A 23,310-nucleotide genomic window follows, 5' to 3' on the forward strand; every position below is an offset into this window, starting at 1 on the left:
TCTATCTACATCAGAAAGACAGGGCAGAGCGATATCCCTCAAGAGGTCACTCGAGTCCCCGGGCGGCCTATCCGACACTGAGGCATAAACCTTACGGAAATAGTCCCGAGAAACACTGGACAATCCCCTCAGGTTCCACAATCACCTCTCCCCCCTCACCCGTCAGCTCCGGCACTACTCTATTAACCCGTTCTTTTTTATCCAGCCAAGCTAGGAGCTTCCCGGCCTTGTCACCAACATCATACAGGCGGCCCTGCTGCTCCCTACTGAGGGTCTTAGCGGCATTTGTCACAAGGTCCTTATACTCGGCTTGCTTCAAGCTCAGCTCATGCAGTGAGGCCGCTGTTACCTCCTCCTCTAGCGCTCCTTCCAAAGCCATAATCTCCTCCTCCACCTGCATAACCTCGCCATCTCTCCGCCGCTTGGCAGCCACTACAAGTGAGAGGCCTCCCCTCGCAGAACGGTCTTAAATGCTTCCCAGAGCGACACTGCCGAGTCCACGGACCCCTGATTATCCTTGAAAAAATTATCAACTGTCTTCACCAGTGCGCTGCGCATCTTGGAATCTCGAAAGTACCAGGGGTTAATAGGAGCCACCCTTCCCCCTCCCTCTCGGCCGACATCCAACCTGACCCACACTGGCGAATGGTCCGATATGCCACGCGCCATGTGCCTGGCCTCAGAAACCAAAGGGGCGTACACAGCCAAAGTGAGCAGATAGTCAATCCTAGAAAGGCTACCATGCGCCCCGGAGTGGAAGGTGTATTGACGCTGTGTGGGGTGTCGGAGCCTCCAGCAGTCTATCAGGCCGAGTGTGTCTAGGAAGTCTGGAAGCCACTTCTGAGCCCCCCCTGTGTCTCTGGGCGGGTGCCTATCCAGCAGCCCAGAGCCGACAGCATTGAAGTCCCCCCCTACCACTAACATACCCCCCGGGAGATCCAGCAAGGCCCTACCCAGATCCACAAACGTGGAGGCCTGCAGGGCTGGAGGGACATAAACCGAAACTAAAACCAAAGTTCTACCTTCCCACCTCCCCGCCACCGCCACAAACCTCCCCATATCGTCAACAACGGTGGAGTCCACCTCAAATGGCAGCGAGGCCCTGACAAGGATGCCCACACCCCTAGACCCGGAGGAGAATCCTGAATGAGCTATGAATTTATAACCCTTCCTATTAAGAGCATAGCACGTGTTACCTATAAGGTGTGTCTCCTGCAGTAGGGCAACATCTGGCATTGACCGTTTCAAGTGTTGCAAAACTATCCCGCGCTTAATGCGATCCCCCAAACCATTAACATTCCAGCTAATAACACTTAAACCTCTACCCCCCATCCCCAAACACAAAGAGGCCCACCCCCCCCCCCCGAAGAGCCACCATGGGACTATACCGAAGATGATCACTACGCCTTGCAGAAACAGACCCCCCAACAACAACCCCAAAATCCCAACCATCCCCCCCACCCTGCACCCCTGCTGCAGCTTACAAAGCCCCCCCAACTTGCAGTGTGCCTGTCGCCCTACAAACCCCAACATCTACAAAAAGCACCCTAAGGGAGGAAAGAGCTCCCCTCGTCCTCCCGCAACCCTCCGCATTTACTGCACTCTAATCAAGTCATCAAATAAAGTCAAATCGAGTCAGACCGGCTCCGAGAAATCAGCCTTGCCCATCCCGGCCACTGTCCCCATCCGCGGCAGTATCCTCTCCCGTCCGCCGCCGGGGCAAAGCGTCCAGCCATTCATCGGCCATAACAGGAGACTCAAAGAAGAATGTCCGATCTTCGTACACCACACGTAGTCTGGCAGGGAAGAGCATGGCATACTTCAAATCCCTCTCCCGAAGTCGCCTCTTCACCCCCAGAAAGCCCTGTCTCTGCCTCTGCACCTGCTGGGTGAAGTCCGGATAGAAATTCACCGACGCGTTCTGGAAGGGGACCGGGCCCGTCACCCTCGATGCTTGCAGGATAGCGTCCCGATCTCGAAAATGAAAGAGCCGGGCGACAATCGGCCTCGGTGGGGCTCCCACCTTGGGCCTCCCACCCGGCACTCTATGGGCCCTTTCAACCGCAAAGAACTTCACAAGACCCTTAGGCTGCAGATGGTTAAGCACCAAGTCCTCGACGAGCAGGTCAACCGAAGCCTCATCCGAGGACTCCGGGACCCCGATAACGCGCACGTTGTTGCGCCTGGCCCGGCTCTCAAAGTCCTCCAGCCTGCGGGCGGCGAGATCACTCTCGGTCCTCAGCTTGCGAACCTCGGTCTGCAGTTCCGCGACATCATCGGCGAGACCCGTGGTCTTGAGGTCCAGGGTTTTAACCTGTTCATTCGTTTTGCCCAAGTCCGCACGGATCAGGTTGACATCCACCAAGATGGCATCCACCTTATGCGCCAGGGCATCAAACTGCCTCCCAATCGAAGTCTGCATCCCTTCAAGCGCGCCCATGACATCCTGCAGCGAGAGCTCCGGGGCCAAGGGCGAGGCCTCCTTCTGGGTATCTGGCGACTGGCTCGACCCACTCGGTGATCCTTTCTGCAGAGCATAGCGGTCCATATTATTGACCTGAGTATAGGCACCCCGCCTGGTAGATTTAGGCTTCACCCGATCCACCTCTGCTTTGCCCGACATGGTTGGTACCAAGCAGGTCGGTTCAGATAAGACGGCCCTCCCTCAGCGAGAGGAATCAGGAGTGATCAGTTCTGCAATGGGCCGCCAGAGTAGCATGTAGAGCGTCCAAAGGAGAATGAAGCCACCAAGAGCTCTCCAGGGGCAGGGCAGACAAAGGGAGAGAAAGCGAAAGTGAAAGGACGGGGACCTCCATCCGACAGTTCACACCTCGCCTGGCCGTTGTTGTTCAACTAGAAGTCGGGCGTCCTGCCAACTCTAGCCCCTGGCATTCCTCGGAGATAGGCCGCAATCTTCCGCCATGCATAACTCCGGTTCCCGGTGGGCGATCCGACCGCGGGTAGCATCAATCGCCTCCCTGGCAGGTCATCCACACGATGCCATGCATACAGACAGGATTAGAGACAGGATAGTCGACGGAGGGCGCGAGGGTCTCGGGAGCTCAGAGCTCACGCGGCCATCTTGGTCAAGCGCTAGGCTCCTCCCCAAGTCCAGCACATTTTTAAGTGGATCGGATACTTAGTCTTGCTGTATCCTGCATTGCGCAGCAGTCAGCACCACTAAGTTGTAGACCCTAGAAGTGGCAGACAGCCTAATCAATTCCAAAGTCCCCTTCTCAAACACAACTTACAATGTGATTGACAGCATGCAGCCTGCAACATACCCAATCACCATGCAGCAAAGGCCCCACTCAAGCGAGACCCAACACTGTGTGAATGCTCTGGTCTAGGAAGGAAGAGCAGAGGACCTCAAGTGTGGACACCAAGAGCTAAAGTTGAAGTGTGCAAACTTAAATTAAATAATTTGATGAACATGTCTGAGGTGGTAACTACTGTAACAGTTATTATATTAGTAGCTCAAGAATATTTCTATTGATCAAACATAGCCCTCATCATAGAAGAGATTGGTGACCTCGGTAATAAGGTTTAAAGTGCATCAGTAAGTGGGCTACTGAATGTTGTAGCCCTTGAAAGAGTTGCATCATGTACATGATCAAGCCCCAACAAGCGCTACTGGCAAATTGCAATCTAGAAAATAGCAAGTTCTTACTGTATTTAGCTCATGTGGAAAGATGAGATTTAGGAAGCTTCTCAAATAAAATATCAGGGAATGTTAATGGGGGGGTCTGGAAATTTACTGTACTTTTCTTAATTTATGTATTAATGTTTCTGGTAATGCCAAAAAAAGCTGGCTACCTTGGCCTCATATTTACTCTATAGAGTATTGTAATTTCATTTGGCAGTATTTTGGTTCATATATCGGGATAAGGGAGTTTGCTTTTATTTCGCTATCCATATTCCAAGATTTCAGATATTAAAAAATTGTTGCATCGCAGAATATTTTTGCAAATGGGAGTCCTGTGTGTGTATATATATATATATATATATATATATATATATATAGGTGTGTAACTATATATGTGAAATGGGCCCATCACAACAATTGCAGTTTTTACCACGCCTCATTCCAGGTAATCATGGGAACCAACTGTATGGTGCAAGAAATACACTCCCCGAAAAACAGACATGAACTAACCTTCTTCTAATATGAACATAGATGAGGACCACGATATGCAAATATATATGCCCCTAACAGCTCATTCTTAACTTCCTCCTTTTTAGGTCTCGGTTAGTCAACGCATGCACTGTCTCGAAGAGACATGCTATGTTTAATCTGTGGGCTTCAGCACGCCCACAGGCTTCCCATTTGCTTGCTCTATTGTCGGTCTCAAATTCTTTGTCACCATTTGTCCCCGGCATGCATGGTCATGCCTCATCTTGTTTTTAGCTGTCCCCCAGAGCATGAACCAAGTACGTGTAAACAACCATTGCTCCTGCTTTTATGACCGTTTTAGGACCTTCTTTTTTCTTTTTACAAAGTGCTTGGGCTTTTGCCAGCTCCATCTCCTCCCACCCGCCCTCATGCCCCATCCACAGATCACCCCTCCCATGGTGTTGTCTGGAACATCGCAACACTACATTCCTCCTTAACCGTGGACTTAAAAACAGTAACCAAAACAGTAGAAACATTGCATCAGTAATGACATCAGAAACATACAACCCAGCGGGGTTACTAGGAATGTTCACAGGGCAAAGCCATGGACCCATGTCAAGTCAGTTAGAAATTCAGCATAACACTGGGGCGGCTCTGGGTTGGGTCTCAGGTGGGATCGGCCTCAGCCACTCCTGGCAGGGGCTGCAGGAGAGGACCTCCCGGTATCAGGAGAACTGGAGGCTGCTTGGCCTATTGCACTGGATGCCTGGACAAAACTGGAGGAAGGGTCAATCAGCTGAGGCAAAGGTGTACCAGGCGGACTGGCAGTGCCTCTCGGGGCATTATCGATTTTTTCTTCACCATCGGTTGAGCTACTCACCAACCCATAATCTAGTGGATCACACTTCAGAACTGGAGGCGGGGGAACTCTTGAACTTAGACACATTTCTGGTAACGCTCTCTGCTCCTCTCACAGCAGTCACCATAGTGCCTTTGACATTGGTAACAGTCCAGGGGTCAATCTCAAAGGATAGGTTGAACATGCCTCCTGGGTGGCAGTCTCTCACAAGGACTTTATGTCCAAGTCGAAAGGTGGATCGTTTGGCTCGCCGTTTCCTTGAATCATAGTGGTTGTTGTGGGTTAGTTTGGACTTGGAGGATTTAGTTGGTCTACCCACATGGGGTGATAGGGAATGGTGTCTGTCAGTGTCCGTCTGAAGCATAACTTGCTAGGGGCGATGCGGTTTTAGAGTCAGGAAGTTGTAGCTAGCTTGTTCAATGTTGGTATTTTCGGCCGCTGCAATGAGGATCACCTTAGTCAGGGTCCTCACTAAGCGTTCTACCTGTAGTGTTCTACCTCTCCATTGGCCTAGGGCCACCCGGGTGTGATGTGACTGTACTGTGTGGCTCTGGACCGAAGGAACCTGGCCCATTCACAGCCACTGAAGGGAGGGGGGGCATTATCCATGCAGATTTCACCAAAGAAGCCATGGCTTCTGCATTTTTGGGATGACCTTGGACGCTGCAGTGGTTGAGACAGCTTCTACCCCAGGATACTGGGGAAATTCATCCACAACAATAAGCATGTAGGAGCCCTCGGGAAGACTCCCAAGGTCTGCACTGACACGCTGCCATGGAGTGGTCAGGCCTTATTCCATAATGATGGGCCCCGAAGGATCAGGTAGGCCAGTGGCCTAGCGGGCAGGACAGCTCTGTAGGACTACTTCCACTTTCTGGTCCAGGCCAGGAAACCAGGTTTTGCTCCACAGCCTGTTCTTCGTTTTGATGAGGCCTTGATGTCCCTCCTGGGCCTGAAGGATAACCTTTTGTCTTAGGTGGTCCAGCAGAACTAATTGTATGCCTTTCATCAGGCAGCCTTTGTCAGTAATGGATAGTTCCTGGAGGACTGTGTGTAGTGACAGGTGAGTTGACTTTGCTTCAACGGAATGGAAGGGAGCCCGGGCAGCGAATGGGTTGCCAATCCCCGGTCAGGGTCACTTGGACTGCAATTTTATAAACACTCATGTTTTGTGGCTTCCACTACCTTCACAAGGGACATGGGGATTGGCCTAGATCGTTTCACCACCAGGCAAACATATTCTTTGATCTCAAGGGAATCTGCTGACTTTGAGGGGGTGGCAGGTTGAGCTTGGCGGGATGTTGAATTCCTGCAGTTGCAGGATCCATTTCTCAATTCTTGGGGGAGCGTGGATGAGGACCCCTGAAATAAGAGGATTAGGGGTTTGTGATCCATGACAACAGTGATTGGGTGCCCATATAATTAGATAAAGAAGTGTCGGCACACCCACAGAACAGCGATTGCTTCTTGTTCAATCTGGGTGTAGTGCGGCTCAGTTTATGTGAGTGTCCGGCTGGCGTAAGAGATGGATGCCTACTCACCACACTCCTGATGTTGGGCCAGCACGGCTCCTAGCCCAATAGGGCTGGCGTTCACAACCAGTTGAGTCTTTCTTCAGGTAAAAAATAAACCAGTGTTGTGTAGGCGAACAGTGCATCCTTGGTCTGTTTGAAAGCTTCCCCCTGCTCCTCTCCCCATACCTAGGGGTTGGTCCTCTCCCCATACCTAGGGGTTGGTGGATTTTGTAAGTTACCCGAGGGGCCCGGTGATGTCAGAGAGATTCTGCATGAAACGTCCACAGTATGTGACCATTCCAAGGAAGCTGCGGATGCCTGACATGGAGGAGGGGGCTGGTGAGTTTTGAATGTCCCTCACTTTGGCACAGTCAGGGCCAATTCCTCAGTCAGAGAACAGGTACCCAAAGAAACTGATATTGTTGCTTAGAAAGTCAAATTTCTCCCTATTAAAGGTTTAGACCACACTCTTGGAGTCTGAGCAATACATCTGAGGCAAGTGCGGTGCTCTTCAAGCATTGGGGCTTGTACCAGAATGTCATCACTTAAGTTTAATACCCCTGGAAGGCCATGCAGAATCTCTTTGACGATATGCTGAAAGACTTCGGCTGCGCTGGAGATTCCAAAGTTCAAATGGATGTTCTTCCAGAGGCCGGCCTGAATGGTGGACATGGTGATTGAACGCGAGTCTGGGTGTAGTGGTATCTGGTGGTAACCAGATCGAAGATCCATCTTTGGAACCCATTTTGACCCTGACAGATCTCCATTGATGTCATCAATGGTTGGTGTTACATGACACTCTTGTTTGATTGCCAGGTTGGGTATTCTCATGTCCGCGCATTTGCGTCAGGCTGCTTAGGTTTTCTCAGAGAGCCAGAGTTTGAGTATCTCTGCAGATCTGGGTCTCTCCTACTCTACATCAGGATGTGGACCTTCTGCAATATCGCTTCCTGTTAGCTCTGTGTGTGTACTTGGGGTGATTCCTTTACTCTTTTTTCTAATTTTTGTTAGTCTCATCTTGCATTGAATCAGTTCTCTCCAGATCTTTCTTCAGAGCTGCCCAGCCCCAGGTCGCTTCTGGTTGGATGGATAAAAAAAAACTTTTGGATTTCCATGCAAATCTGAGCCATACATGATACATTGTGTTAAGTTATATGTTATATTATGTTATGTGGATCTGTAGAGCACACTTCTCACCCACGAGGATTCAGGCACTGGAGTAGTTCACTGGGCTCCTATTTGAATAGCCAGGTCTTCAGTTTCTTGCGGAATTCGAGAAGAGATGGCGAGGTCCCGATGTGGTGTCCTGCTTAGGTTTTTACTCAACCACAATGGGAGAGACCCCCGGGGTGCGGCCTCTCACTTTAATGACGCTAGCTTTTTATAAGAGTTTCAGTTCTTTCTACACCTTGGGGGAAGTGGAAGGCAACTCTGTGGTGCTGAAGCGCCACCCAAGCCACAGTGTCATTAATGTGTAGGCAGATGGCTGGGCCCACCAGGCAGCCAATGCCATTGAACAGGGGAGCAAAGTCATTTAGTAGCTGGTCAAGGTCGTTGTGGCTGAAGGCGAATTGCACCAAGTTGAGCTCCTGGGCATTCTGACAGTTGAGGAGAAACCCTTTTCCCTCATGATACACATACACTTTCGCTCTTTGGCAGGTGGAGTCATGGGTGAGATCAGCCTGGAATATGCCTTCCAGCTGCAATAGCAAGTGGGAGGGTCAGTAAGACTCCGCAGCCAACAGGTTGATAGAGGCACTAGGATCTATAAGGGCAGAGACTGGATGGCCCTTTACGTCCACATGGCACATGTGAGTCAACTGGTGTGTTCTGTGGAGCGGATCGATTGCTCTAACTACATGGACAACTGCAGCATCTTCATCACCGTCCATGTCGCTTTCTGTCAATGCGACCAGGTGTGATTCCACAGCACTGACCGGCTTCTTCAAGGGCATTGAACAGTGCTTCAATGGGGAAGAGTGTCGCATTTTAGAGAAGTGGTTGAGCTTGTTGGTTGATATCTCAACTCCCGGAGGGCAGGTTGAATATTAGTGGTGACCTTAATGGGTGGTGGACTTGGAAATAAATAGCTACTTAACTGGGGCTTCACGTCTACAGGATGTGAGCACTTTGGCACATTTTTGTGTCTGAGATGAACTTGGGTTATGTGTGTCACTGAACCTGCAGAACGGCCAGAGGTGTTACACCTTCTACTCTTGGAGCCACAAGTTCTTCTCACACCTAGACTCTTTTGTAAATCCAAGTGTAAAGTGTCTGAGATGAATTCCAATTTATTTCCAAGCTTTTATTTCCTCCACCAGGACAGCAAGCTTGGCAACACAATGCAGATAAAGTGGTGGCTTGCTCCCAACTGAACCTGCTTCCACTGTCACCAAAGGAGCATAACATTGTAAGTTTTCTCACCTGAAAACATAGAGTAGTTGAGAATACAGAAAGGATCAATGCAAAGTTCTGACGTCAACCAGCTCTTTGCATCAACCAGCAACTGCCCACATCTCCCACTAATACGAACCACTCGCTGAGCTGCTCCTTGTGTCAACTATGATTTCCTAGCGGCCCCCGCCAACATGAAGCTGAGGATCCTTGCATGGAATTGGAGTCAGTGAAGGTAAATTCACTGGAACAAACCTGGTCCCTGTATCCTACCCATGCTCCATCGAAGTCGGCCTGAAATTGGGTCTTTGAACTGGTCCAGCTTAACCAGATGCCAGCTTGTGGCGCTTTGTGCTATTTTCGCCTCAAACTTTAAAAATTCAGAATACTGGTTCTACTTATTGGATTGGTTTTGGTGTCATTTTATTTACTAAAATGTACTCTATTTTTTAAAATTGGTGTGGGATTTTTCATGTGTTGTGTTTTCCTTTTTATTACTGTCTGAGTGATTCATAAATACTTTACACACTGCCTTTAAGTTAAGCCCAACTGTTTTGTGCCAAGCTACCAGCGGTTTAAGCATAGTTTTATTAGGGACGTTTGTGGCTCACCCTCATATGGATTGTGTTTAATACTTCATGGGGCTCTCACCCCCCCCAAGCTAATAACCCAATTTCTTACATACATGATGAAATTTGCAATGCCATTCACAACCCAACAGAGAAGCGTGCTACCCATCCGCAACTTGCTTCAGTGCCTAGTCTGGGAAAGTAAGTGCAATATAAATGCCAGTACATATCATAGCACAAGGTAACACAGAGTAGGCCATCAATTGTATCCAAGAGTTCATTTAGTTCCTTTTCCTCCTACCTGGATGAAGTCTGAATTCATAAGTTCACGGTGTTTCCTTGTACTGCTATGGTCGACATCCCTGTGACATAGATGAACTGTGATTATCATTAGGTCGTTGGCTTGAGCTATTTTGGTGGATGTCACATGGGACAACCCAATGCTGGGCTGGGTCTTTGGTTCACCCCTACAGCTAGCTCCAAGTAACAGCTTTGCTACTTAAAGGGGCCTTGCTGAATGGTTGTAATTCCCATCAGGGAACTTCCAAACTGGAGTATTCCTGTTACGTTGGGCTTTGAGCAAGTGAATCCTCCTATTACATTCCATTCCCTTTAAACTCTTCCACAGTCTCCCTGTACATTCTCATATTCTTATAAAAGCCTGGTTTCAACAAGTCGTAATATAGACATGGGCACGTGTGTTCTTATAAGCGAATCGGATGTATTATCCTATAAGACCCAGGAGTTTTAGAAAATCCACCAGCAGAGCTTCTCTCATGGAACACATGAATCTCATTTCTAATCAGCTCCTAGACATCAATCATTTAGCCCGGCCTGTGAAGATCTATCCTTCAATGCTGCACCCTGTGCAGATTCATGCTTGAATATGTTTTCTGACTCTCACAATCCCTCCAACTTTTATTTTGTAAAATGAACCTATTTTCAATAGACGAAACTAAGGACGTCTTAATTTAGTCTCTGGAGTTACAACTCTATTTTGTCAGCAACCATTTGATTGGCTTTGCCATGGGCTAGATGCTCTAGGGCAGGCAAACCATGTGCATGGTCAGTATATCTTGACAATATAAAGCCAACACCAAATGCAGGAAGAAGAAAGAGTGGGGCGGTGGGGGGGAAAATACAGCTATTCTACTGGAGTAGGGAGGTAGTGCCACAGGCAAAGAAGAATTTTCTCCTAAGTCATTGAAAACTCTTGCTCTTATCTCGACCACGAGAGCGGTCTGTGACTTGGCTGAAGGTGATAGTATTTGCCACTGACAAAAGAATACTCAGCCAATAGTACGAGTTTTTGCAATACTATACGCTGCGTATTTCCAATGCATTCACCTTCTGTTGACCTATTTTCAGGTCTCAACCTACAAAAAGCCTTAGCTTTCTGCTGCTAATGACCTATTGCCTACAATACAATATAAATAGACCAGGCTTTGGATGGGCCTCTTGCTTATGTTTGGATGGCGTATTGTCTCTTAGCTCTCGGATGACATTTCTCTCTAATCTTATTTTTGTCCTGGCACTGGAGTGTAGAATTGCTGACTTGAACCCTCAATCAATCAAGCAGCATTTGTAAACCTTGGCACTGTCACCCCTGGGGTTATCTGTGCACTGGGGTGCGAGGTCTCCGTCGAAAAGGCAGGTCTTGAGGAGACGGCGGGAAGAAATGAGCAGAAAAAGGCAAAACAGGGTAGGAACAATGAGCGAGCAAAAAAGGCAAAACAGAGGGCAAAAACAAACGATCAGTAAAGGCAAAACAGAGCAGAATAGGGCAAAACAGAGGGCTGAAAAACAAGAATAAAAGGCCAAACAGATGGCAGAAAAATGTGCGGAAAAAGGCAAAACAGACCAGAAGACAGCAAAACAGAGGGCAGAAAAACAAGCGGAAAAGGCAAACAGAGCCAAAAATGAGCTGAGGAGGCACAAACAGAGGGCAGCAGGTAGACAGGCAGCAGAGGGTAGTGGACTGTGGGCAAGCTGGGCAGGAGAACTGCCGCAGGGAGAGCTGATGTTAAGGGGCTACTATTTAATTTTCCTTAGGCACTCCATGGAAACGCATTTCTTTCCTGGCTCTCGTTCCTGTCCCTCACACCCACTTTATTTTTTATTTACTATGTTTTCCTCGTTAATTGGCTCAGCAGTTGCTTTTCGGCATTTGCTCCAACACCCCACACCATCATGTTCAACAGCTTACCTTGCATAGTCAACTTCCACCCCTTTCTCTTCACACCCTTGACTGTCCACACACATTTTCAAAAAACTTATTTTAAAATAATTTTTGCAAGAGAACGCCATCTGCGCACTGCTACTAGGCTTTTTTTGTTTGTTTTTTAATTTACTGTTCCATAATGACCATCCAGCACCTAAACATTAGGTAAAAAGATGGCCACTGTGTCTAAGTGGGTATGCAAGGTGGCCATCTCCGAATGATTTTTGTTTTTCTAAAAAGAAATAATTCAAAGATGGCCACCACACTTGCATATACATGCACACCGGCCAACTTGTAATCATTATGCTTAGAGCAAATTAAAATAATTCAAATATGTTCTGCCATGCATACATTGCAGGCATCTTTGAATGGTTTTTCAATGGCATTAAGAAAAATGATTACAAGTTAGTCGCCGTGCCCGTTTGTATAGAGCGGCAGCCATCCTGGCACAAAAAAAGCATTTGCAAAGCAAATAGGTTTCAAGGGTTAGGCCTATTGGGCTTTGCCAATGCTTGCTCCTATTGCAGACCAGCCAGCATTCTCATACATTAAGTCACCAACGGTTGTCAGGTATCCACCACAAAATATGGCGCCAGACTAAAATCATGCTACATAAAAAGTTGAACCCAACTCAAAGTTGGTTAATCCAATTTCTCGGTTACTGAAAAACTACCAACTTCAAAAACATGAGTGGCTGTGAATTTTAACACTCAGGGCATATTTACACATTTTTCATGCAATTCAACACAGCAAGGCAACTTGCTGTGCTGTGTTGCATGAAAGGGAGACAGCAGAACTGTGCCACATTTGCAAAGATATGGTGCATTCCTGCGGTCTCCTAACGCTGGCGAACCGTGTGCTGCCTAGCACCAACACAGGCACCCTTGAGCCATGGTCCAAGGGTGCCTGCATTACAGACAGGATTGTTTTTGTGGAGGATCAAAACAATCTTCAGCAATGTTTTCCTCTTTCTATGTGTGTCAAAGAATGCAGCACGCGTGGAGAAAACAACAAGGAGAAATGTTCTCCTAGTTACGCCTCACAGTGGGAAAGCATAGGATTTTGACATATTCCCAGGCTTACGGGTCTATGGAAATATGGGAATGGGCCAAAATCCATGGCTGTATGCATGGAAACGCCAATGCTCCACTCATGGAAAGCCTTCCCAATGTAAGGCAGTACTATGGACTTTTGGGGTCAATGGCCATGCATGGACAAACACTGAAATCTATGACTGTCCTTGAAAAATAGGGTTGAATGTTAACTTTTTGGATCAGGTTGTGCCACTGACAATCATTCTGTCAATGTGTGGCAAATTCAAGTATTTTACACAGCAAGAAAAACAGGCACTTGCACAGCAAAAAGTCTGCCTTGGCAAAGATGCAATTATGAATGTATTTATTTACTTGCAAACATATGCAATATATAATATTAAATAGTAATGCAATATTAAAAGTGTAAAAGCAACCCACAGTAGCAATATAGATGGTAGCAATCATATGTTTGCAAAAAAAGTAAATAAAAATTGACCCATCACATTGATCAATTAAAAATATAAATTTAAACAATGAAATGAAATAAGATATTTGCCTACCAACACTAGCACTTAGGTGAATTACTTTTGAGTTGAAGAACATAATACAATTAGAGTGTTAAGAGACAGTTGTTGATGTGGGCTGACCCTTTGCTCCATGTTGTAGGCTGTGGTGGGAGGAAGCAAAATGTGTACGACACTTGAACAAGTCAATGAGTGTAGGGCCCTCACAGAAAGCCCCTCTATGTATATATATATCGTATGTATGTCTCCTGTGGCCACAGGTAAGAACGGTGGGGCCAGGTGAGGACCGGGCAGGGAGGGGTGAAAGTAGACAGACGACAGGATAGGTAAAAATAAATAAAATAAATAAAAAATAAATAAAAAATAAATAAAACCCCTTACCTTGCACTCGCAGCATCGCTGACTCGGCGATGCGGCGAGCGCAAGGTAAGTGGTTTTATTTATTTTTTAACTTTAATTTTACCTATCCCATCGTCTGTCGACTTCCCCTCCACTTCGCCCCGCCCCACTACTCTTACCTGTGCCGGCCTACACTGTATGTCTCTCAGCCAGACCTAAAAGCTTTAGGGAGGCAGTACAAAGGAATTTGGATCGAGAATTAATTGACGATCAAGCTAAAAAAAAAGCATGATGTTTTCATCTTTATATTTCTTACAGACACATTATTTAGGTAAGCACACATTGTCCCACATCTCGAACAGTTTTAGCAGTTGTATTTATTTATCTAATCTATTTAATCCGGTTTGCTTCATTGTGGCAATATCTTCAAAGTATCCACATTTTACAACCTCTCTTTTCCTAGGTATGAATCTTTATTTACTCATGCGATTCCTCACCTGAGAAATCTCCTGTCAGTGGCAGGTTGCCATCAGTCACCAGTTGCCTCGTGGATGCGGTGATAGGACCGTGTTTGCCTGTCATATCTCCGACAGCACAATGCAAAGGATAGCCTTGTGAGCAGCTGGAATTCGAACCCGTCTGAAAGAAAAACATTATTTAGAAATGTTGCCTTCAAATGTGCTCTATATGTATATATCTTGACCTGCCAAGGTATTCGCACGAGTTAGAATATATAACTTCTGGTACCTTGAAACTTAGAACTAGACTTCATTGGTTTGGTTGCCTTCCTCATCAGAACTATATTTAATGTAGGGATTCTAAAGCACATAAGCAAAGAATCTAAAATAATTCACTGTTTAGTTAATGTAGCTCTTTGGAAGCATTTCTTTAGGCAGTGGTGTCCAAAATAGGTTCAGGACAGCAAGATTTATGTTAGATTTTCAAGATAAAGACTATGTAAATGAGTTCCATTTAGATTTTGTGTATGTATATTTGTTGTCTTGTATAGATAGCTTCAGAACCTATGTAGTTTGTAGTACCCCTCTCACGTGCTTCAGACTCTAAGATCTGTATCAAGCATTAGTCACAGTGAAGACCCAGTGCATTCTGGTCTCTGGAGTCCATCTATTTCACAATACAGAACTTCTTTCTTCGCAGTCAGTATAAACGCTGCTTTTTCAATGCATTTACCTATCATCAAAAGGCCTTGTTTTGGGCAAATCTGACATGCTTCTTGTTCACTGAAAGGGTAAATAAAATACCTTTACAAAGCATGGCACACAATCCACCGGTTCCAGGAGAAGAGTTTTAATGATCAAGATTGTAAGAACTCTAACATCATTTATGTATCACTGGTGCGACCCAGTGCATTCTGGGTTTTGAGGTTCATCTAGTTCACAGACCCCAAGTATCTGACATGTATCAGGCACTCCTTGATTTACATTAGACGCTTGTACTTCGAGGGGGGGGTGCAGCTGGGGAAAAGAGGTCCGAGAGACACGTAGTATCGCCGCTAATAGTTACCTCGATCATGCAAGTTACATGCACATACATGACACGGTCCAGGGCTACATAGTTGAATACAACAGTGACTGGCAGTACAAAAGAGAACACACAGACTGCATGATCTATCTGGGGACACAGAAAAAACGCATGCGACATCCATCAGAGAGCTGCGTGAACAATACCTGGTAATCCCCTCAGCACAATGCAAACATGCACATACATGACACTGTTCAGGGATCCATCATCTACAGCTGACATTAAATGACAATTCATCATGGTCCCCCCCATTAAAGCAGTGCACTTTGTGATCTGCATGGTACATGTTCTTTGCAGCAGGCATATTAACCATATGTGCTACCTTTCCAGGAGTCAACCCTTCCACTAGACAAAACTCGGATCTCTCTCTAGGACGAGCATTAATCACCGAAGTTATGAAATTTTTATTGTTTCTGAAAATTGCTGGAGGCCAGGAAGGTGGCAGCAAGTTTTTTTTAAACCATAATATACTTGCAAACACTACGCACCCACCCGAAATAGGTACCCAGTGCGGTCACACAATTTGCACTGCCCTAACCAGCTCAAGGTTCATATGACCTCAGTGACAGTCACGGTGACTGGATCACTGTTGCTCTAGGGTGTGCTGCTTCGTAGGCCTGCCCGCAAGACTGGAGATGAACTTCAGTATGGATTGTGGTGGACAGGCCTTCAAGGTTAACTCACAATTGACACCACTAGGGTACACCTGCTTGTGCTAAGACATCAAGCCTTCTAAGGTCTAGTGGGGCCTTGTAAGGTCTAGCATGGGAACATGCTCCTTCAGTAGAGTGGTCTGGTGGACTGGTCATGAAGGCTCCAAATTCAACAGCTCTGGCCATAGTGCCACATGCTCTCCCCCACTGAACACCTTACTGCCCCACTGAGAGAAACTCGCACTGCTTCAGCTACAACCTATTTGTGCCCGCTATAAACACTTGGATGTGGCTCAATTCAAATTATGCACTTGATAAGAGTAATATGCTGCCTAAAAAAAAAAAAAAAAAAAAAGCAAATACTCATAGGTAATTTAAGATTAAGTAAAGCATGTGAAATGTAAGCAGAAACAACATGGTTACCTTAACGATCTCTCACTCACTATTCAGAAATCAGCGACTGGTTTTCCCTGGAAGTTCAGGACATGACTACAGGGCCCTGAAGGGAACCGTTTCAATGTCCATTGCTTATATCCTTTATGAAAGTAAGCAGTATGGTTTAAAAAGACCACATCCCTAAACAGAGCCATGGTACTCATTTTGTTTTCCAATCCATCCATCAACCAGGTATTGCAATACATCCAGGAATGGTACACTTACCCACCTGGGGACAACAATGCTATTCAAAGAAAGACGAGAAAACAAAAGTAGCGCTTCACTGGCAAACTCTGTAAAGTGAGGCTGATGTGTTTGGATGTGAATAAAACTAATCTGGCCACTTTGCAACCACTCGGTCTTGCTTTATTTAGTTATCTATTTATTTTTCATATTTAAAACATTCTATTTCTCTCCATCCCGAGGCTGCACTTTGGAATAGAAAAATGTCAGAAAAAGGGCATTTCCCGCAAGAGTGTTTTTCTTTTTTGGATCCATTTCACAGGGAAGCAACTAAATGAAAGAAGGAAAGAGGTTGTGAACCATTTTGTCAAGTTACGGTTTTCAGTAAGTGAGGAGCAAGACAGAAAGAGAGGGAATAATAGGAAGAGGGGGGGGGGGGGGGGGGGAAGCTGCCAGCACAAAAAAAGAAGAGGAAGTTGCCCGAGTCCTATTCCTTCTCTGCCCGTCCCCGAACGCCCACGAAAGCAAGCCGAGCCTTATCTGAATGCCTTTGTCCGCCCCCAAAATAGTGCCGCCTAGGACGGACCGCCCCCACCGCCCCCCCCCCCAGCTACGCCACTGAGTGCAGGCTTTCTATTCTTTCACAAAAGAAAATACAGCTCGTCCGTCAAGATTTTTGTATTTATATTGCTATATGCCCATTTAAATATATGGCATCTAACATTGCAAAATATATTTAAAAATGTAACATTTGAGGTCAAGTTCTGCCCTCTTTGATCCAAGCTCATCTTACCTGAGGTTAGAGGCGGTCTGTCCCAGTCCCCTTATACACATTCAAATTTCGTTTGTGTGAGTCAGGATTCATGAATATTCATAGATCAGCAGCAGTGCTCAATGGTAGTCACAACTGGTTTCTATCGCAGTCAGCCAATCAAATTGCTCAGGTCTGTGGATCTGCTACCAAAATAGCAGATGGAAAAAACGCTCCCTCATCCAATCAGCTTTGAATTTTGTTTTCATTAGTTTATCATCAGATCTTCCTTGGATCCAGACGTCTGTCAAAATTGTGAATTAAGGGTACAAAGGCTAACCCTCTGAAGTGCACCTACATCCTTCTGTAATTAAAATATCCTGAAAACTAATAAATGGATTTCTGCCAAACCACAAAAGGGTCTTTTCTGAATAAAATTCTATATTCAAATCCAGTATGATGTAATTCCACATATTAAAAGTGTGTTTCAAGAGCTGCTCCTCCATGCAGCAGATATGCCTCGGAAGATGAAAAAGCCACTAATTGCGTTTGGTTTCTAGAGGGGAGGGCAGAGGATGCCAAAGGATGGGTCATACTCCATAACCTACGAATTGCGGGCCCTTTGGGGAACTCTGCAGGCCCAAATATAACTGATGCCCGTGAAGTCTGGCTCAAGACTGAGCTCCCACCAAAGGCCACTCCCCCTACTTTGTGGTTGAATGGACACATAGGAACCTGGCCACAGACCACAATTTGGTGCCCCACCTATCCCAGGCCCATTGTTAAACTCTTTAATAACTGAGATTGTGACATGATCCTCCAAGCCGCCACGGCAGAGGGAGCCTATACTTGGAAGCCACCAACAGTGATTTTTTCTAATTAAACACTGGCAGTTCAACATTGATGAGAGTCCTTCATGCCTGTAAAAAAGAAAGGGGCTTATTTACAAGCCCCTTGAGCCGCAGCTGTGTTACTTTTTCCCACAATAAAAGTGACGCACAGGTGGCACAATGGCCTTGTAAATCAGCCCCAAAGAGTGTTAGGACACAGGTATGTCCTCATCTTCCATGCAAAGCTCAAGATCCTTGCCAATCAGCGTGGCCATTTTTTTTACGGACCCTCATGATTCTTGCAACTGGGTGGAAAAACGGTCAAATAACAATGCGGGACAATCTGACCACTGACCCAGTGGGCGTGGCACCTGCTGACACCACAGGGGGAACCAGATAGATTGGCAATGACACCCCTCATTGGAGATCATGTCCTTGCTATCACAAGCACAGGAGGAGACCTATAGTGTTCTGGAGATCACAGCTAAACCAAACTCTGCCACTAGGAGGAGATCAGTTCAAGATTCAATGAGCTCTGCATGAGATGCAGAATCCCTACAGGCATCTGCCTCAGGAGGCTCATCCTCCATGCAAGTAATTACCCCACAAACTGCGCACGACTTATTGAAACTGTAGCAATTGACATAACTGTTTTATTTGTGGCTTTGCCTTAATCTTTGTGGTATACGAATGCATTTCACTGCTACCCTGGGGAAGGTGTGGATGGGCTGAGTAAGATGTGATAAACTAGAGCCATGATTTTACCCAAAAGCACACAGGTCGATGATGCCCCCCCCCCTCCTCCCCCCCCCACCTACCGGGTTGCCTCATCTCCACCATTGTCTTTTCCCCATCATGATGCCCAGCTGGCCAGGGGATCCGTCTGGATAAGATCACACCAATTAAACTGATGTGTGTCGATTTAGGTGGCTATGGCAGCGTTCTCTGGCCTATCCAGGAGCTTTCCCTGACCATCACCTGGTCGAATCACCCCATGACGACCACATTTCTCTATAATATGTTTAATTCAATTTTCTTATTTCTACTCATGTTGTTTGGATACTTGTAGGTTTATGATCTGTCCAGGGCTTGGGAGCTTGGGCTAGGTTTTATTTGGATAAATGGTGAAAATTGAGTACTGTATTTAGGATATATTTGTTTACAAGAACAGAGCATGCCTTGTTATGTGGGTGTTTTAACTGAAAGGCAGGCTTGACATGTATTGTATCTTTTATATGTCTTACATCCTCAGGTGGCTCGTAATACATGGACAAAACTGATCTGGAATATCCGAGTTATGCTCCCCCTAGCAAACGGTACACCATACACTCTGCACTCCAAAGGTGCAAGGTTCTCATTGGATTTTTGCAGGAAGTTCACCTAAATGACATTGACGAGCTATAGTGCAAGAGTAGATTGAGAAGGCAAGTGTTTTTCACTCCTTATTTGGTCATCATATGGGTATGCCCTGGCAGTCAAGACTGTGGATGTGGATACGTTTAAAGAGGAATACAGAGGTGGGCTCACAGGCTGGAATAAAATAAAATAAAATCTTACTGCAAAATTCCTTAACACACTTCCTTTGCAGTACTTTGTTTGCAGTGATGCCTAATCCAGGATGGTGGTCACTGTTGACAAGGATGCCACAATGTGAAAAGTGAAACTAAATCTAAATATCTCAAGACTCGGTCATTTCGTGGTAGCGGCCATCCTGAATCTTCTGTATAAAAGGAGAAAGGGAAGTGAAATTGCTTCCCATGTTTGCTGTCAGTGTCTTGGAAACCCTGGAGATGTTGGAGGGATACTTTGTTCTACATGTTGCCTTGGATGTCTGCTTCTCTTGACACTACACCTGGCCTTAAGGAATTTGGGAGGAGGGTGTATATTCGTCCAAGACCTCTTTTCCTGAACTTTAATAATCTCTTGCAAGGCTTTGCTTTTGAATCTAGCCACCCTATAGAATGAACATTGCTGAACTGGGAATCATTTTATAAGAAGTCAGAGACTGAACTCTGCATATTTAATGAACTTTACTGGTTTTCGAGTGCTGTTAACTCACCTCCTATGATATTGTGATATTTTATTTGTTTTTCTAGAGACTGCTAGAAGTAGGGCGAGTTCTTTAACATGCATTTGTATTATTCTCTCTATAAAATATGTCAGCATAAAATAGTAAACACTGATATTCTTTTAGTTATAGATACACTTGCATATTATAAGAAATTTAAGGAGAGTAGTTGAAAGAAAAGCGTTTGTAAACTAGATATTAGATTGCTTTAAAACAAAGTGATATTAGAATCTAGGTTATGATAGTAGTCAAAAGAAAAATTATAAGTTACATTTTCTTTTGTGGACCAGAGCACAGAAGTTGTGCTTACTGAAATGCTTTGGATGAGAAGAAAGACTTGCATCAGTTATTTTTCTCTTATCCTGTTCCTCTTACCCATGGGTATTCATGATTCACATTGAATTTGTGTGGGTCTGGGGAGCCTTTTGGGATAGTTGAAGCAAGCCTTGGTGTATTCATGGTACTTCCACAGAACAAAGACTTCTGGTAAGTCCCCAGAGTTCATGACACCAGGATCCCCTTTGAAGCGGAGGTCACTCTCCCTAACCCAGGTGGCAGGTTCATGCTAGATGGGCTCCCTCTTGCTTTGGACAGTATTTATACCTCAAAACCAGTTCGCCGCAATGTATGTCCTCCCTTTCCAGCCATCTGGCGGCTTGGGTGGGAATCCCATGGATCTTAGCTGGAGACTACTATGCTATATTGAACATGGGGGTGGATAGACCATACTGTTCTGTGGAATAGCTCAGATTAAAAAGCCCTGCAGGGCCAAAATGGCAAAACGCACATCTCGGCGGACCTGCCGGTCAAGGCAATAGTGTTTCATGATGTGTGCACAGATGCCCGCATATCAGCCTGACAGATATCCATGTCAATACAATGGTAGCAGCTTTGACTCTAGTGGAATAAACCCTCAGGCCATCTGAAGGATATTTCTTAGCCAATGCATAGCAGATCTTTATACAGAGTACTATTCAGCAGTCTTTTGCGGTTCAAACAGTATAGTATTTCCTCCTCTTTCAAGGGGTAAGGTGGAGCAAACTATGTCAGGGGAGTAATTGAGAGTCCAACATGATATGGAGACACAACTTTCTGCAAAAAATTGGGGTCTGACTCGAACTGCCCTTGATGTGGAACACCGGAGGCAGACATGGCTCATGTTTCGAGACTGCCCAATAGCAGTGGCATTCTGAAGGGAGGTCCTGAGCGTACTGATTGACACTGATGCGCAGAGCGAGCTCGACACCATGGTGGGTGGCGTCCCGGGCCTGTTCAAGTGCAAGAAAGCAGTGAGCACTATAAACCAATTTATAGACCAGGTGTTGCTTATAGTTCGCAGATCTATTGCTGTGCATTGGAAGGCAACCACACTCCTGGGGATAAATCACTGGTGCGCTGCGACACTTAAGTGGGGTATGGTGTAAGACCTCCTGGCACAGGGTCGAAGACCCTACAACACCCTCTTTGTTGCAGTGCCACGGAGCTGCGGTCCATGAGGACCTGGGCCAGTCTTCTCTTGATAGACGGCAAGAAGGGTTTCAACGCCAAGTGAAGAGCCCACAACTCCAACAGGTTAATGTGTAGTCAGGTCACCACCAGAGACCAGAGTCCTCTGATCTCCATCTCTCCTGGGTGACCTCCCCAACCCAGCAGTGTAGTGTCTGTCACCTCGATCAGCTTTGAGTGGGGCAGGGAGGGGGCCTGCCACTGGTCCAATTGAAAAGCCTTGACTTAGTTTACCTCTTTTCTAAAGAGTCAGTCTTTTCAAGTAATATCACCCCCTTTTATCTCATCTAATCTCAAAGAGTGCTGGTATACGGGACCTCAGGGCTCGGCGCTTTGCCCTACTCTTTTTGATAGCTATGTCAGACCCTTTGTCAGTGGTTCCCAATCTGTGCACCGCTGCACCCCGGTGTGCTGTCAAAGCTATCCAGGGGCGCCACGCACTAGCCACACAGTCTGTGAACCACAAATTCCTGGTTCTTGCTTCTGCATTTTATAATCAAATGTATTTCCAGTCGAGAGTCTATGAGTCGTTTGTCATTAAATTCTTGGTGAGCACTGCCAGCTAGTGGTTGCTTTCCAAATAACAGTCTAGCCTCTGATTTTTCCATAAGCGAAGCTTCAATTACATTCAAGTTTTCACATTCTCCTGAGGTTTCGGGGTGCTCACTTTTTGGGGAAATGATAATTTCTGAACTCCCTGATTTTTTTTTGGGGGGGGGGGGGGGCGGAGTCGTTTTTTTAAAAATTATAATTTCTGAACCCATCAGTTTATTTTGCGATTTCATAAATAGACTGAAAGTCACAGCAGTGAGGATAAAAGAGATATGTGATCAATAACGTCTTTCAAAAATAACAGCTGTCAAAATAATACAGTGACTCCAAGACAAGGCAGACAGTAGAGAGAAAACAGAATGCACAGTCCACTGGCTCCAAATCCAGCAACAGATCAGTTCCCTTCATCAAAGAGGCATACGCCACGCCTGCAAGTAATCACCCCACCCCGCCTTCAAGTAAAGTCCGATGTACCATTCTGTCACCATTCTTCACATGGGTTCAATTCCAGGCTGTCCAAAATGAGTTCACAGAGTGCACTTGAGGAAAAAGAAACTTTAACCCTTCTTCCCCCCATGTTCAACTCTGTTTCTCTGAGCGGCCCACAGAAGCCTTCAACCCGCTCGCCAACAGCGGTCTTGTAACAGCCATCGAGCCCCTCTGACTGGCTGAAGTACCCATATTCAAATCTGCGACAAAGAGATAACTGCTTTGCTCTGGATTCATAGTTTTCCTCTTCACAGCATCACATAGAATTTTGCCTCTTAGATCTACTACCTGGAACACCACTACTACCATGCTTGGATCAGTCGCCACGACCTTAGCTGATGTGGTGAAATTCTTTGGGATCTCATTAGTGTCCTATGCTGACGACACTTGGGGGCATATTATCAAGACCGGTGATAAAATTATCGCCGCTTTAGCAGCAGAAAACTGCCGCTAAAACTGCGATAATGGGCTTGATAATATGCTCTATGGAATTCCAATTGAAGCGCATGTTAGATGTCCTTCACATCTAATATTTTTATAATTTTATCGCCTGTCTTGATAATATGCCCCTAAGTTCATTATTTCCTGGTCAGTGGAGTCGGCTGATGGTAGCGCTAATTTTAAAAACTGTTTTAACAGTGGTTGCCCGCTGGATGCACAACAGCTGTTCAAAACCTAATGCCAATAAATATGAGATTCTCCTGCTGCGTAGGCACACCCATCTCTGGGGACA

General features: G+C 46.0%; 1 protein-coding gene across 3 annotated transcripts in view; it reads right to left on the reverse strand.

The window, feature by feature from the left end:
• The window catches only part of LOC146811589 (uncharacterized), a 256,867-nt gene that overhangs the window by 81,046 nt on the left and 152,511 nt on the right, over positions 1–23,310 (reverse strand). For all 3 annotated transcript variants that reach the window (XM_085618574.1, XM_085618575.1, XM_085618576.1), the window contains exon 6: positions 14,066–14,207. In XM_085618574.1, coding sequence (XP_085474700.1) covers positions 14,066–14,207 — 142 coding nt within the window. The remainder of the gene's footprint in view (positions 1–14,065; positions 14,208–23,310) is intronic.

This window comes from Triturus cristatus, chromosome 7 (assembly GCF_964204655.1).
Source record: "Triturus cristatus chromosome 7, aTriCri1.1, whole genome shotgun sequence".
Classification (NCBI taxonomy): Eukaryota; Metazoa; Chordata; class Amphibia; order Caudata; family Salamandridae; genus Triturus; species Triturus cristatus.